The sequence below is a fragment of the Ctenopharyngodon idella genome, chromosome 8, assembly GCF_019924925.1.
Source record: "Ctenopharyngodon idella isolate HZGC_01 chromosome 8, HZGC01, whole genome shotgun sequence".
Taxonomy (NCBI): domain Eukaryota; kingdom Metazoa; phylum Chordata; class Actinopteri; order Cypriniformes; family Xenocyprididae; genus Ctenopharyngodon; species Ctenopharyngodon idella.
Genome location: NC_067227.1, coordinates 8,672,671 through 8,690,000, shown reverse-complemented (window position 1 = coordinate 8,690,000; position 17,330 = coordinate 8,672,671). Strand labels below are relative to the sequence as shown.

General features: G+C 36.7%; 1 protein-coding gene across 1 annotated transcript in view; it reads right to left on the bottom strand.

The window, feature by feature from the left end:
• LOC127517650 (protein bicaudal D homolog 2-like) overlaps positions 1-16,874 on the bottom strand; it is a 22,230-nt gene extending 5,356 nt beyond the window's left edge. The window contains exons 1-8 of the mRNA XM_051903601.1: positions 16,719-16,874; positions 14,238-14,520; positions 10,100-10,312; positions 8,905-9,057; positions 5,859-6,308; positions 3,266-4,123; positions 1,531-1,710; positions 1,140-1,291 (exon numbers count right to left, since the gene is read on the bottom strand). Coding sequence (XP_051759561.1) covers positions 1,140-1,291; positions 1,531-1,710; positions 3,266-4,123; positions 5,859-6,308; positions 8,905-9,057; positions 10,100-10,312; positions 14,238-14,462 — 2,231 coding nt within the window. The 5' untranslated portion in view covers positions 14,463-14,520; positions 16,719-16,874. The remainder of the gene's footprint in view (positions 1-1,139; positions 1,292-1,530; positions 1,711-3,265; positions 4,124-5,858; positions 6,309-8,904; positions 9,058-10,099; positions 10,313-14,237; positions 14,521-16,718) is intronic.
• Between the last annotated feature and the right edge of the window lie 456 nt (positions 16,875-17,330).

Here is a 17,330-nt window from a genome sequence, read left to right as displayed (position 1 = left end):
ATGCTGAAAATTCAGCTTTCACATCACAGGAATAAATTACATTTTAATATATATTAAAATAGAAAAACTTTATTTTAAATTGTAATATTACTTCACAATATTGCTGTTTTTACTGTATTTTTGGATGATCAAATAAAAGCAGCCTTGGTGGGTATAAGAGACTTCTTTCAAAAATAAAATTCTTACAGAGGCCAAAATTTTGAACTGTATTCACACATTTTAATGATAGTAAATAACATGCACAACAAAACTGTGGCAATAATATTTATTTTAATTAAATAATATTTATTAAAATTATATTTAATCAACTAATAATAAAATGTTTCAACAACATTAAATTTCAAGTTATGTGATGGGTTGCAATCTCAAAAAAAATGCAATTATTTCTACGTTAAAATATTCTAAATTATGTTTCATACTATACGAGTTAGTATAAATGTTCCATGGGAGGTCTAGATTTTTCCTTTTACAGTAACTTGACTCAAAGCGTTATCCCCGCTTCCACTACTCAGTTCCCTTGACACTTGATCTATGACTTGAGCTCAGAGCGAGCTGCCCTCGTCTGCACACGGGATCAGAGAGCGTGCACGTTAATCAGCATGTGAGAGGAGCTCGTGGGAGAACGGGCCTTGAGATTATAATCTTATTAGCGTGCTCTTAAAACAGGGTCATGACTGCCTAATCTCTATGACTCTGTATCCCAAAGACCTCTCATATGTCTTTCTACAAATGTAAACAAACACTGTCTGCAATCTTTCACCATGATGCAGGTTTTACTATGACTATAAAGCCTATACAAATCCTTTTATCACATCAGCAGATGATTTCTCAGCTATCCTCAGACAACCCATCAAGATGATTAGATGTAAAAGTTAAAACTACTAAAACTAAAATTGATTAGTTTGTTTTCTAAATTGACAGGGGAAATCTGGAATTTCAACTGGGAGAATCAACTTCTCCCATGAACTCATCTGCATTCTTTCCATTAATCAACCCAGTATTCAAACAACCAGTTTAACACTAAAACCCCTATAAACACTCATTAGAAAGAAACTATGTGCCGCACGAACGATGACCTGAGAAACTTCCTTGGCCTGTGAGTACACAAAGCACTTTGCGCACGTGTAATCCCATCATACCTGCTTGCGAACATGACCCGTAGGGAAGAGAAGGTGGCTGCATCCTCCTTCAAAGCCTTCAGTTCATTTCTAAGTTTCCTCATCGTCTCAGACACCATGCTTTTCTCTGTCTCATACTTTGTCTTCAGGTTGGTCAAAGCCAACTCGGCCGTCTGGAAAAAAAATGACTAAAGCCATCAAAACATCAAAAGAAACCATGTGTTCCAGTTTAGAAATATACTCTAAACTGCACAGAGTAAAGGAAATTTCACACAACTGTTTAAGGCCAAGTAGTTTATCAACATATGGCCATTTCAAGGGTTGTGTCTGCCTGAAATGTGCTCGAGCACATTTTTACTATTTATTATGCATTTAATTATCTTACACTGTCTTACATATCTAACATCTGTACCTGTTTGTTGGCTTTTAGGACAGTTCTGAGAGTGGCTATCTGCTCTCTCTTGGTACTCAGCAGGGACTTCAGTTTTAAAACTTCCTCAAGCAATGCCTCTGTGTCACGGTCTGAATCAGTGTTTCCTCCTGCTGCTGGGGAGGACAACAGGTTGCGCTGCCTGCACAGGTCCACTGCCACCTGAAAAGGTTGCAAAAGTAAGTAATTTAATAAATAAAATGTATTTAACACATTTAAACACAGTGTTGCTGACCGAATTACTGAACAAAATAAATTATGACAATATAAAATGCATGATATACATAATATAAAAACAAATATTTTAAAAGTATTACTCCAAAACTGCCAAAGAATAAAAAAAAAAAAAGCATAGATTTAGACATTTATATAATAATTATTTCAACACTGCTTTGTTTACTTACAAAATTGCAATCCAAATTTTGGTGTTAAAAAAAAAAAAAAAAGACTCAGGCAGGCATCCTAATGCAGCCTTGTCAGATCGGTTTATATTTCATGCCTTACCCCCAGCCCCCAAAAAAGCAGCTTAAAGGCTTAACATAAAATAACAGTCCACCCAAAAATGAAAATTCTGTCATCATTTACTCACCCTCATGTTGTTCAAAACCTCTATGAGTTTCTTTCTTTTGTGAAACATAGGAGAAGATATTTAAAGAAACAAAAATCCATACATTGAAAATCAATGGCAGCCAACATTCATTAAAATATCTTCTTTTGTGTTCCACAGAAGAAAAAGTCATACATGTTTAGAATGACATGAGAAAATTATGACAATTTTCATTTATGGGTGAACTAACAGGTCAATAACATGACATGCATATTTTTGTGTCCAAGTGCATTATTTCCTTTTAATATAATTTGATAAACATATATGACATATATCACTTTATTCTATAAAACCTATTTAGTTTGAATGAATTTTTAGTACATTTAAATAATACATAGTAATTTATGTTTTGTTATCTTAAACCCCAAAATATCAGGTGGTGCAACTGTCCGAACAAATGAACAGACTAAGAAAACTAAAAAAAAACTATGGCATCATTTTAGGTTTCATATAGGTTTTAGGTTTCATATAAACCAATTTTATAAATATCAGTAGTTTTAAAGCTGTTGAGATAATTGAAAAAACAGCAATTTGTATATTCTCAAATGTCAGGGTGGCACAACTGCAAACATGGCTCTTTTTTTTAAGAATTGACAAAGTAATAACAGTAAACATGATAATGCATCAGGACCCCAACTGATCCTTGTAGCAGAGAAAAAGGTTTGTAGATCTCTCTCAAATACTGGTAAAACTGCTCATTTCAAGTATGGGTAGGCTGGTACACTTTACATGTCCGGTGGTACAACTACAATATATACATACAACTTTTTGGTTGTACCGCATGACACAAAAACAGTCAAAAAATTAATTTAGAAACTTTGAAAATGAAACTTGTTTAAACACACTGTTTATAACTCAAAAATATGCATTACATCAGTTTTGAAAAGATTTTTAAAAACCTTTTTTGAAGCTTTATTTGTCAATGATGCTAACACATTAAATAAAATGTTCCTTTGATGAGCTATAATCTTGCAGGGCTATTTACTCTTATTACTTTATATTTTTAACTGTCTTTATTTAAGGGTCTTTAGAACATTCTAGCACATGAATGAAAATTGTAGGAGTACAGTTTATTTCTTAATTATTCTACTATAAAGAGTTGAGACATACCTGTAATTGTTTAATCTGGCAGCGAATGACAGCTACCAGATTGCGCACATTGGTTGGGTCCCTGAAGTCTAATGTAGGAGACCCTGGACAACTTCCGCAGCTAGAGGACGTATCTCCACTCCCTCCGCTACCCAAGTCTACTTCACCTGACCGCCTGTGCCTGCGGAAGGATCCGCGATAGTGGTGGGGCTGTGAATGGTTGTGCGTTCTCCCTGCTTGGGCTCCTTCACGATAGTAATCCAGTGTAACGCGGCTAGGCGTGAGGTTATTACAAACACACACATGATGGTAAAGGTTGGCCAGCTCCTCAGAGAAGGCCAGAAGCTCCTCCTGTGCAACACTGAGGTGGCTTTCAGAGTCTGTGGCGACCTGTCGCGTGGCACCAATTTCTCGCTCCAATTGTCCTATTCGCTCCTGGTCCTGACGGCTAGCAGTGATACACTGTCGAATTTTATCAGCGAGTTCTTGCGCCTCACCCCTCCAGCGATCTTTCTCCTGCTTGCAGCGCTCCTCCAGGGCCTTGGAGCGCTCGCCAGCCTCTTTCAGCTCCTCACGCAGATGTGCAAGCTCCTCATTTGCCTCTTGCATGCGGCACTCTAGTACTTCTGTGCTCTTTGCGTCCACTTCGTAATAGTTGATGCCATTTTCGGCCTCTTGGTTCTGAAGGGACCTGGAAGACAGACTCATTCCATTCTCTTGTTCACAAGGCCTTTTTGAGACTGTACTCTGAAGGGTCTCCAAACATTGGGTCAGCTGATCCAGCTTCACCTGTTGCTCACCGAGAGCATCTTTAGACTGGACTAACTGCTGCTGAAGGTCATGCACAGTGCTGCTCAGAGTGGCTTTTTCTCTCTCCACCTGGACATGGATACACAAACAATATGCCTCTCAACAAAAGTATTGTCACAACACAAGGTTTATTCCGATTGACTAATTCAATCCAAATGTTTTGGATAGAAAACACTCAAGAGAAATTATACTTAAAGGGTTAGTTCACCTTCACCAAAAATGAAATGTATGTCATTGCGTACTCACCCTCATGTCGTCCCAAACCCGTAAGACCTTCGTTCATCTTCAGAACACAAATTAAGATATTTTTGATAAAATCCAAGGGTTTCTAAACCACACATAGGCAACAACATCATTGCACCTTTTAAGGTCCAGAAAGGTATTAAAGACATCGTTAAAATAGTCCATGTGACTACAGTGGTTCAGTAAGTACCTTAATGTTATGAAGCGACGAGAATACTTTTTGTATGCAAACACAAAACAAAAATAAAGACTTTATTTAACAATTTTAACTGTTGTCATACGCAGTTGACGTAGTGAACGCAGTGCAGGCTTCCGTGTTTACATCCAAACGCTGACTCCTGTGTCAGCATCACACACACGCATCGTACTGCTCACGTGAACAGCGTCAGCCAATAATGAGTCGGCATTTGGACGTAAACACGGAAGCCTGGAAGACTATTTTAACAATGTCTTTAATATCATTCTGGACCTCAAAAGGTGCAATGATGTTGCTGCTTATGTGAAACCCTCGGATTTCATCAAAAATATCTTAATTTGTGTTCTGAAGATGAACAAAGGTCTTACGGGTTTGGGACGACAAGAGGGCAAGTACTTAATGACAGAAATTTCATTTTTGGGTGAACTAACCATTTAAGAGACAAGAACTAAAAGGAAGGATCACTTTAGACTAATTTAAGCTAATCCACAATTCTCTTAGATTTGAGTAAGTGTCATAAATGATTAAAATCACGCTTCGGGGGAGTTTCCTTTGCCAATCCCATTCCCCATCTCATTATCATTCATGTCTCTTCTAAATCTCCTATCAAATAAAGGTAGAAAGGCCAAAAATCTACCTTAATAAATAAATAAATAAAAATAATGAAAATCCAAATCAATCATACATTTTATTTATAAAAAAAAAAAAAAAAAAAACTGGCCTATCTGCTAGTAAAGGTAAAAACTGGGTGGATGAAAGATACTTTGTTACTTAGTAAAACTGACATGATGGTACATCCTGAGCAGGAAGTGGTATGAAAAAGGAAGTAGTGCTCATCTGTCAGATGAGGGTTTTATGCATGAAACTGCTGAGTTAAAAATAAAAAACCCACAAGTATATTTTACAGATGTTTACATCATGGGGATTGAATCTTTTAAACTTTGGTCTGCGGTTAGATCTGAAGAGATGGACATCAGCCAAAATGGACCTGGTAACTCTTTGACTTTACTTGTTCCCCTGATTCATAAACATGATCAAGAGTAATAAAACCCATGTCTTATTGCTACAACATTATTATAATATATTATTATATTATATTATATTGCAGCTGGGTGTAGAATTTGGAACGAGCAGTTCCACTGTCCAATAAGAAAAACATGCATTTAATCCCTAATTTGCAAAGATAAATTTGTATGTCAGTGTATGCAAAACAAGGCAGGAAGGAAAGAAAACACAAACACACAAACAAACAATTCTCTCGGATAGTTTGCCAAACTTTCCAGCAGTTAACCTCTGAAAGGGAAAATGCTGCCACAGCTCAAGAAATGAGTGAGAAGCAAGTTGGATGTGAACAGGTTTCCTCACCTGCAGCAGTTGCTGCTTGAGTTTCTGGCTGTCTGACAGGTGCAGCTCACTCAGAAGGTCAGCCACCAGCCCAGGAGCCTGAGGTCTAAGGAACACGTCGCTGTTTCTGGGTGTGGAGCACCGGTTTCTCTCCATCCCTTTAGAGTTATTATACCCACTGTCCATCTCCTCCCCTTCCTCTCCTCCCTCTTTGTCCTTCTCTCCATCCTGGCTGTCATCCAGCTGTAGCTCTAAGTGACAAATAGAGTCAAAGGGGTTGGAGTTAAGGGTGGCAAGTTCTCGTCTCAGGCTGTTCTTCTGCTCCCTCTCCTCTTTCAGGGCCTCGAGTGCCTCATCCAGCTGGCGCTCTGCGATCTCCCTCAGACGCCCAGCCTCTTCCAGCTGTGCCCTCATCAGCTCCAGCTCCTCGTCTTTATTGGTCAACTCCAACTTCACTGACTCAAACTCCACCTGTCGACATAAATTAAAGTGTTTAGTGATAGTAAAGCATATACATACTAATATTACTTGTTGAAAAAAAATAGGTTATAAAGGTAGGGCTGGACAATTAATCGAAAAGTAAATCGAAACCGAAATTTCAAACTTCTAACCGACGTAATTTTCCCATGTCGGTTATTTCGTTTTTTTAATCCGTTTAATACTTTCCCCTTAAAAACATACTACCACGTGTGTAGTCACGTGACTCCGCCCCATCCAGTCAGTGGCATGGAAGCAGCACGGAGGCGAACTAGAAAGTCAAGTCAACACACAGAGACAGTGAGCAAGCAGCGAGCCCCGAAGTGACAACACTTCACTAAACTTTGTCAATTCTATAGGTTTTTTTTAAGGCCTGCCAGTTTGGACATTGAAGCGATTTTAGACCATCGGATGTGTATTATATTGAGCTACTGCACTGATGCATTATGGCACAAGAACACTCATAAGGACAGCTGCACATCATGTGAAGATCGCGCGCACAGAGAGGAACGCAGAAACTCGTTGTCCTGTGATTTATCACTAAAGTAGCTTAGAAAATCAAAAGTTATAGCATATATTTTTCTACTTTTGAAGTAACTACTTACAACCCACAGCTTCACAATTAATAGAGAGAGACGGTATGACTAATTCACACACGCAATCGCTCTCATTAATGCTTTCAAATAAATGTACAGGTACTGTGCTAATTTATCTGTATCAGATTTACAAGCAGAAATCTGTAAGAAATGTTACGAACCATAGATAAAATAACTGCTGAAAGTGAGCTGTTATGTCAGATCACTCTTTCATTAGGAAAAAATATCCCACCTTTAATAGTCAAGCATATTTACAGTACAAACATTGTCAGTGAACCATGAGGGCAAAAAAAAAAAAAAAAAAAAAAAATTGTTCATTAATCGTAATCGAGGTAAAATGTTTAATTAATCAAGATTTTGATTTTAGGTTTATTTCGTCCAGCTCTAGTATAAGGATTTCATAGAGACTTAAATAATTAGTTTGGATAAAAAGAAAGTTATTAATTCTTTAACCAAACTTAGAAATCTGAACATGAAGACCAGTGTTATTATTTACATGTTATTATAGCATTTATTAATATTTTGAATTTTTGTACTTATATTTTCAGTATTCATTTTAGTTTAAGTTTAGTCATTTTGTGGGATTGTCATTTTTTTTCATTAGTTTTTATATATAGCTTTTTTCTGTAATTTAATAAGCTTTAATTTATTTTTGAATTTAGTTTTAGCAATTTTAGTACCTAAATGAAAATTAGAAATGTTGCCTTGACAACAAACTGAAATAAGTTTAAGTTTTTCATCCAATATTTATATTTTAGTTTTATTTCAATTGCTGAAAATGAATTTTTAGTTAGAAAAATAGTTTTAGTTAGAAAAAATAACAACAATGGTGAAGACACCAAGAAACTACTATTTTGACAAAGGTTACTAGAAATCATAAACTGACTTCCGCTCGTCTACTTCCCATGTAACTGCCTGCCCCCAAAACATACCAGCACAGTGCTAACTTGTTAGGCTGGATTAGCCTGCCTTCCTTATCTCACGTCATATAACACATCATATAACAGCTGATCACAGTAATACAAACAATAGCCATAATATTAACTGATGACTAGTTCCCAATTTGGATGACAAATTACAATAAATAAATTATTTTACTAGGGAAAAACAGGAAGCCAGCTCTGTATCACTTAATGACATCATAGCCATTATTGGACTATTACGACAATCAACTAAATTCACTCCTGATCGTGACGCTCACAATTACATTAAAATCATGCAGTTTGTGAACAACACAACTGAACCAGTTCAATGCAATGATTATACTCTCATTCAGACAAACAAACAAACAAACAAACAAACAAAAAAGACCCCATAATATCAAATTATCTCAAAACCAATTTAACATCAAATGGGCTCAATTGCTAACATTCACACAATGTCACACTGCAGTGTGAATCCCAAAACTTGAACTGGTGGCATTAAATCACGACGTGCTGTTAAATTCTTGAGGAACAACACATATTTGTGAGTTAATTCACTATGACAAGTCTAGTTATTAAAGTCAAGTCTTGAGGACAACTCAGCTTATTTGTGTATTTACTGTATGAATTCACCCTGAGCAAACCGGTTTTTAGTCCAATACGGAAGCCGTTCTAACCTCGGTGTGACTGAATATTCATGTGGGAAGACAAGTGAATAAAACCTTTCTCTTGTGCGTTCCCTCAGAAGGAAGGCTTTGTCAAAAATCAGCTGAGACTGAAGCACTACAACAGAAGTGTTTGTACTGCAGTGACAGCAGCTGCGAGAAACACATTCACAGTCACAAGACATCTCTAGTGAAGCACATTCCACAAGGAGAGACTTATGTTCAGCAAACACGAAAAGAAAGTGCTTAATATTCCATGTAAAATTGCATCAGAGGATTACTATGACATATTTATGGGAAACATAGCTGGCTAATCAATGAGCACAGCAAACAACAACACAGACAATACTTAAATATGAGCCCTATCCAGACTGCAGCAACATCTCCCACCCATTTTCTCACACACCTGGTTCTCCTTAAGCACTGAGACTTGTTTCTGCAGAGAGATGTTCTCCTCTTCCAGCTCACTGTTATCCTGAAGCTGCTGCGCCTCTCGAGTCTTGTACTCCTTCATCTCCTCTCTCATACGGGTCTTCTCCACCTCCAAACACTCGCACTCCTAGAGAGCAGAGGTAGTCAATCAGGGCAAGTCCACAGAATTCAGAATAGACTGGACAGAAATAATTAGATCTGCACAGCAATTACATGGTGGTAGCGTCATAAAATGTTGCAGCTGTAAATGTTTTTCCATTCAATAAAAATTCTCGAGGGGATGGTTAACTCAATTTAAATTTCTGTCATAATTTGCACATCCACATGTTATTCTAAACCTTACTTTGAACACAAAAGGTGAAGTTTAGCACAATGTCCTTGGTGCACTTTCCATATTTGTGCAGAGATTGTGAGGCTATTTAGAATAGGAATCATCTCATCTCATTATAAAGCAGAGAAGATTTTATTATTATTATTGATTTATTTATTATTATTTTATTAAAGAACTTTCCACATTTCCTTTAGAATTAAAAAAAATATATATTAATTTTATTGTTTGAAGTGCTTGATTAGCTAAAAGTAATTGAAAATGCTTTTTCCCCCACAAGCTCTTAAAATGTACTATATCATATAGTATATATTTATTTATTTATTTATTTTTATTTTTTTGATGATGATGATATCGTTTTTGGCCCAATGTCTCCACAATTTTTGGCTTTGGTCAAGAATTTATTTTAGTGCATTACTACCTTTAAATATGCATGACATGTATACATCTGTGACTTGTAAGCGTATTACACGTGCAATAATTCTGTTAGTAGCTCACTATGGCCTCTCTTCACTTCAAGCTGACTTTGAAACTCAACCCGGTTTTGTGTCACATGATCGGGCCTCATGAAAACAAGGACTCTTATTTCCACTTTTACTTTGATCAGCTAGAAAACAGACAGAGGGTACGTTATTTAGCACTGTTTCAACTCAGAACATTTCATTTTTTTTTTTTTTTTTATGTTGTTACACAAATATTGCCTCTTAGTATATGAATCCCATTATACAGCTAATTTAACAAAGTCAATAAAAGCTTTATTGGACTTGTGTCTATGTGGTTAGGAATAGTTAGGCACATTTTTATGTAAAACTGGTCTTCTGACTGATGATGATGTATGTACCTTCTTCAGCTGGTTGGAGAGCCCGGCCAGTCTCTCATTTTCAGCCGAGGCATTGGCCAGCATGACGCGGGCCTGTTTAAGCTCCGCCTGCAGTTCATCCATGCGAATCTCCATGGCCGCCTCTTTACTGGCCGACTCTTGCAGGAGCCTCTCCTCTCGACTTTCCCCATCTGCTGCTGCACGCTTATGGCTGCTCACAGAGTCTGCCAGAGCCTATAAACATATACAACAATCAAACCCTCTCATCTCCAACATAGCCAAGACACTGAATTACACTAGAAGAGTTTTTGCCAGTTCCCAACAAAAGAAGAAACAAAACAATTTAGTTGATTGACTGAAGAAAAAAAGCAACACTGTCACAATTTATGGCTCTCTGCTACTTTGTGTGAATGTCTGAAATTCTGTAAATGAGAACAGCAGTTTTCAGAGCTGTTGAAAGTTAAAAACTTGTTCGTCTTCAATTATTTTGAGTAATTAGAGTTTACTTGCCAAGCCTATAAACAACAGCAACTGTATTGAGAGCTGGTGAAGTGAAACTCTATATGATACATTACATTCCAGCTTCACTGGCAACCAGAGGGTGTAATTAGAATGTGTTTAATGCATGCTTTTGTGCTTGGACAAATTGTGACAAACATTGCCCCAGACTGTCTCACATTGAATTGAACTGTTACCAGATGAACCAATACTGGACAGGTTGACATTAGCGTAGCCACACACTTTTCTCTGAACATTATAATTTGAATCATGTGAGAACATGTGGGTAAAACATGCTTGTGCTGCTCTATAATTAACGATGAAAGGACAACTGAAGAGGGGGAAGTTAAATGTGCATGAGAGAGCCTGTAAGAGTCATGCAGGATAATTTATACCTCTGTACATTATGTGTATGAGCAGAACATGCTGTTTAAAAGACAGAAATGAAGATTTGCTCTTTGTTCTCCATGTCACCCCATTTTAAGACTAAATTCATCCCATAAATGACTTGCATGTGTGAAACACAAAACACAACATTAGAAAATCTTGGCAGCTCTTTTCCATAAAACAAAATCAGAAGGTGATTTATAAGGCAAAGCTCCAAAATGACAAAAAAGCACCTTAAGACAAGAGTATCAAAAGTGGTCCATGCTTCTGAAGCCATGCAATAATTGTAATTCACTGCAAATTTGTGTTATTTAGTATTACTGAGAGTTACTATTATAGCTTTTATATATATATTTAGAATTTTGTTTTGTATTTTCTGCTTTCATTTTAGTTAGGTGGCTTTCACACTGGGCTCGTCTGCTGCGGTCCAAGCCCGGGCGCGATTGTTCCCAGAGCCCCCCGCAGCGTTGGTCTGGTTTCACACTCAAATTGATTCTATCGAACCCTGGTGCATTTGCGTTCATCTTACGTCAACGACGTGCAAGGCGCATGACAGAAAACAGAATGCGGGTCAATAAATTGTGTTTTTTATTAATGTGGTGTTATTATGGTCAGCAGAGTAAACGACACTTCAGTTTACTGTATGTGCGCCGCATGTAGATGGTTTTCCGCTGTTTACAAGCAGCCTATTTTGAGGAGACAGCTGATTGCCATTCATTTGCCACTCTGATTGCACTCGCAAAGCGCGAATACACTGCAGGCCCATTCCTGCTCGAATCCAAGATAAATTATCAACACTATCATCTCTTACATGTGTTTTATTTAAGTAAATACATTACAATCAGTGAAAACGCATGCGCAGGTTACTTCCTGAACAAGTGCGCACCCGAGTCCCTCTTAGTTTCAGTAATTTTGATGTGTATTTTTGTTTTTGTGTATTTTATGTCTATACAGTTTTTATACATTTTTATTTCAGTCTTGGTTAATTCAGCAAATCAAGTAAACTAAATGAAAATGAGAAGTATTGCCTTGGCAACCATTTTAAATGGTTTTAGTTAACTATAATAACCCTGCTGCACATCTTTCATAGGAGCTCTCAAATCTAAACACACAAGAACCAATGGCCTTTCGCATTCAATACACTCTTTTAGTCATCGTATGGAAAAGAGCTGCTTGGACATTCTGCCTGAAATCTCCTTTTGTGTTTCAGGATAGCAAGAAAGTAATATTGGTTTTTCATTTGTGGGTGAACTATTGCATGAAAAATATAATTTAACAAGTTTTCATTAGTAGAATCTTAGAGGACTAAACAGGAAATAAAGACTGCAGTGTGAACTACATATACATCTCTAGATGTTACAATACCACACTAGACCCCAATCTGTTCACTCCAGTCATCTCTCTCTACGCTCACCTACTTTGCTGATTTCATGCTCTACTAATCAGACACACAGAGAGAGAAATACATGAGCCTAATCTTCATACCAGAGGGAGTGGTCTACAATATGCCGCACATGTGAACTTCATATAAAATACGAGTGACATTTTAGCCGAAGTTTGCCAACCAATAATGCATAATACAATGCCCTCAAAATGCTGCAAATTTTTGGACTTTTACAGTTCCACATGCAGGGATTTTGGGGCAAGGATTTATGTAATAAATCAGTTAACAAAGAGAGCCAAAAATGGCTCATTCATACCTAGCTTACAGCCTATTAGTTTTCTTCTTTGGCCATGGACCACATAGACTGATCGGTCTGAACAGTGCTTTATTAAAATGGTGGTGTACGCACGAAATGGGAACACATTAATACATATCCTTATCCTCAACAGAAAAATAGGTATGCACTGTCTTCCAATTATGGCAAATAAAAAAATAAAAAAAAACATTTGAAAAAATGGTATCTGATTTTTTTTTTTTTTTTTTTTAAATGGGGAAACGAGGCAATTTAAGTAAATAGAAATGACCTGACAATGTGGCAAGACGTCCTTGCATTGCTTTCAGCTAATATTTCACAGGAGCTCATTAATCTAGAGAACGACAGGACACTTTATTCATTATTTCACTGATTTGTCAATGATTATTATCAAAAGAATAACATGCACACCACTAGATCGAGCGCTTTGTTGGCTTAACGAATCATCAAAACTACACCATTTCATCACACAGGGAAGACAACGCTTCTGATCATTCAACAGAAGGTCAAAGAAAAATATCCCTAGGCTGGTTGTGTAACAGCTAAATGACATGTCTTCTCAATGATTGATTGTTACTTGGACAAAATATCTCTATGGAAAAAAGCACTTCAGGAAGCAAATGACAAGTTCAGTGATTCTTAGTGGTTCTGAACTGGTGAGTCATGAACCAAAATTGGGTTGTACATCTGTTCTAATAGGGCCACAATAAACAAAAAACAACAATGCTAAATTCAAATTACAAAATGCAACTACCCATATAATCAGACTTATATAAAATAACCAAATGAATAGGCTTTTCAACTTTTAAAAGGAAAGAGAAAATGCATTATGCAACTCTGATGTCAAAGGTTATGCGTCCACTGTCCAATCAAATTCTATGGTATTTAAGTGATGTGACATGTAGCCAAGTATGGTGTCCCATACACAAAATTTGTAAACCGCATTTCACCCATCCATGTGCACACACACACACACAGCAGGGATTATTTAACCCGCAACCTTATTTAACCCGCAACCTTTGGGTTACAAGTCCGACTCTCTAGCCATTAGGCTACAACTGCCCCACTTCATCAACAAATTCATCTGTTCTCAGATGCCAACTTGTGATATGCCCTCATCTTCAAAAACAATAAACAAAACTACTCAAGGTAATAGGAAATATGACCTAGACTACATTTAACTTGCTTCAGTAATAAACATGGTTTGTGTCGACCACAATATTTTGTGCTGAAAATTATTGGTTGCCGAGTGAATGAAACGACTGAAATTTAAGAGGCATTTAGACAACAAATACTCATACCTACAACATAATAAATAATTTAAATAATTTCTTAAAATGATATAATTTTAAAATGAATTTAATTTAGCATAATAAACCATTTTGGTACAGTGTTGAGTCTCCACTTGATGTCAAATCCAAAGTCTGGATCCTGAAACAATTAATTGCAACCCAATAACAAATATCACTGGGGAAAAAAAAAAAAAAAAGCAGCTTGTTTCATGTAGCAATTCCTCAATACCTAAATTCAAGCTTCTGCCCCTTTTTCCTTCTTTCTATATCTTTCTCCTGACTGACCTCTCTGAGCTGTTGCATTTCCATCTTAAGGGCTTCATGTTCTTCTTCCAGCTGGCTGTGTTTGGTCTTCAGAGCAGCGCTCTCCTCCAGAACAGCCAGGCCGTACCGTGCAGCCTGTAACTTCTCCTCATTGGCCTCCTGGAGTTCTGCCGTCAGTCTCTCCACCTCTGCTTCAAGCCCTCCTCCTCCGATCCCCTCCACCTCTCCATCACTCTCCTCCAGCATCCTCTGCCCAACCTCACGCTCCGGCCGAGAACAGATATGTCACTCCTGTCTCGTCATCCTTGAAGTGAGCAAGAAGACATATGGACTGTAGTTAAGGCCAGTTCACACCTAGAATGATACTTGTAACTAATGATAAATATATTAGCATCCACACCAATGGACTTATAAGCAAGCTCTGCAGTTATGTTGTCTGCCGTTTCAAACGTGTGAGCTCTTTAAACTCGAGTGGATTCTGTTTGGCTGTTAATGTTTTTATTCATCAGCTGGAAAAAAAAATTCTGAAATTGACTCTATTGATATTATTACTCTGTGTCGTTGTTGTATTTCCTATTCTCATAAAATTAGAATGACTTAAAACTTTGTAATAATTAGGTTTGTTTTTGAAAGAAGTCTCTTATGGTCAATAAAACTGCATTTATTTTATCAAAAATACAGTAAAAAATAAATAAATAAATAAATAAAAATAATACTGCAAAATATTATTACAAAAAGTTTGGCGTCAGTAAGAATTGTATGTTTAAAAAAAAAAAAAAAAAAAAAAAAAAAAGTCTCACAAAGGTGATACCCCAAACTTGGTAGTAGTGTAAGAAAATTTCATTAATACTTTTATTCAGCAATGATGCATTAAATTGATCAAAAGTGACAGTAAGGACATTTATAATATTACAAAAAAAAAATACATTTAAAAAAAAAAAAAAAATGCTGTTCGATGAATGTTCTATTCATCAAAGAATCCTGAAAAAAATAAGCAGTAAAAACTGTTTTCAACATTTATAAGAAACATTATTAATAATTTAGCACCATATCAGCATATTAGAATCATTTCTGAAGGATCATGTGACACTAAAGACTGGAGTAATGATGCTGAAAATTCAGCTTTGCCATCACAGAAATAAATCATATTAGAAACAGTTATTTTAAATTAATTACTGTAAATGTTTTTACTCTATTTTGATCAAATAAATGTAGCCTTGGTGACCATAAGAGACTTTAAATTGAATTAAAAGTCTCTTTAAATTGTAATTATTCAGAACTTTTGATCTGTAGCATATTATATATATTAGTATATTACTACCGAGTGGTGATCCACTGCTATTCTTGGTCCCCATCCACTTTTATTGCATTGAAAAAAAGCAGCTTTGACATTCTGCTAAACATCTCCTTTTGTGTGCCACAGAAGAAAGAAAGTAGTGTTGATTTGGAACAACAGCTAAATCATTTTTGGGTGAGCTATCACTATCACATTTACGATTTCGAATGTGTATTACTATCAGTCCTAACGTAATGAACCAATAAGCTTCTTCAAAACCAACTGCACAGCTCAAAGACTTCAGATTTAACATTGTTATGAGATTATCAGAGCTGTTAATCTGACATTAAATGAGACGGTTTGCCATCAGACCAGCAGGACACAACCGAATGAGATTTGCTCTAGCAGCTTAAAAGACTTTTACACTTTCACTCAGCTATGTGTCTAATGACATGATGGGTTTACATGGATTATTGAACGGACAGCTCACCCAAAACAGAGCATACGTCATCGTTTACTAAACATCATGTTCTTTCAAACCTGCATGACTTTCTTTCTACTGTGGAAAACACAATGACAATGATAGTCCGAGTCATCATCCACCATTGGTGGCGGAATTGTCATTTTTGGGTGAACTGTCCCTTTAACACCATCCAATATGTCTGTGTAAACGGAGTGCTTCAAAACAAACACTGACAGTTCCTCCTTCCTCACATATTAACACAAACAGTGCCGATTTTTGGATTTAGGCTCAGGTTTTGTCAAAAAGCGCTATATTTGGTGGCTTACAGACATTTTTAGTTCAGGAAGTATTTTTAATGCATTTTATTATACTTCATTGCAATAGACGAATTGGGTTGGTCAGGGTACGAAAGCTCATTGTTAGTAATAATAGGTTGTTTTCTAAACCTTTAGGTTTTTTTACAAGGTGACTTTGAAATTATCAAAACATTAGCTAGTTTGTCAATAGTTTGTGGTAGCCACGGTGCTAACATATAAAAATATTACGGTTTTCTTGGATTTAGCTAAAGGTTACAAAACATTTTTTCCTGTCATTATAAAAGTAGCAAATGTTGCCTAAAAACGACCAACCGTCCATTTATTGAAGTATCTGTATGAGCTCAATACATCCGCCTTATGTCTTCATTTGCTACAAGGTTAGCTGAGGAGAAATTGTCAGCTGGCGCTGGCTAAAGATAAGAATGTCGCTTTTAATCGTCTCTTACCTTTAGATTTGGTTGACAGAATCATGCAGTAAACGGATGAAACATGAATTTGAGCTCGAAGGAGATCTGCCCTTTTCTTGCGCGCGCTCCAGAAGTCAGCCGTTTGAATGAATGCACGAGCACAACTCTGAAGAGCAGCTCAACAGCCAATGACGCGCGTCCACTTCCGCCTGTCTTAAAGCGCACGCTCGCGCAGCTTCAGTGAACATGTTACAGCGGATGTGGTTCTGCCGCTGAATAGAAATAAGATTAAGTTGTCACGTAGGATACAATCGTGAAAGCTTTAAACGAATATTTGTTTTTCTCAGTTTTCCTTATTGGGTGTCTTAAATTAAGTAACAACCAACAAAGTAAATCTAGGCCTCCCTACCACTGGCACTGATGAGCTGCACTGGCAAAGAAGGCCACAAAAATGTCTACTTTTTGTCATCATTTCTCAAATAACTGTCTAAAAATGAGATGTTATTTATACATTGTTCATGCGACCAAAATAGTCAACATTTATCTTGTCACCATGAAATCAAAATTGAAAATTCTTTTTGTTTTTGTTTTTTATGGAATATTGCAGTAGTCTATTTATTATAAATTATTTTCTGTGCATATCATTATTAT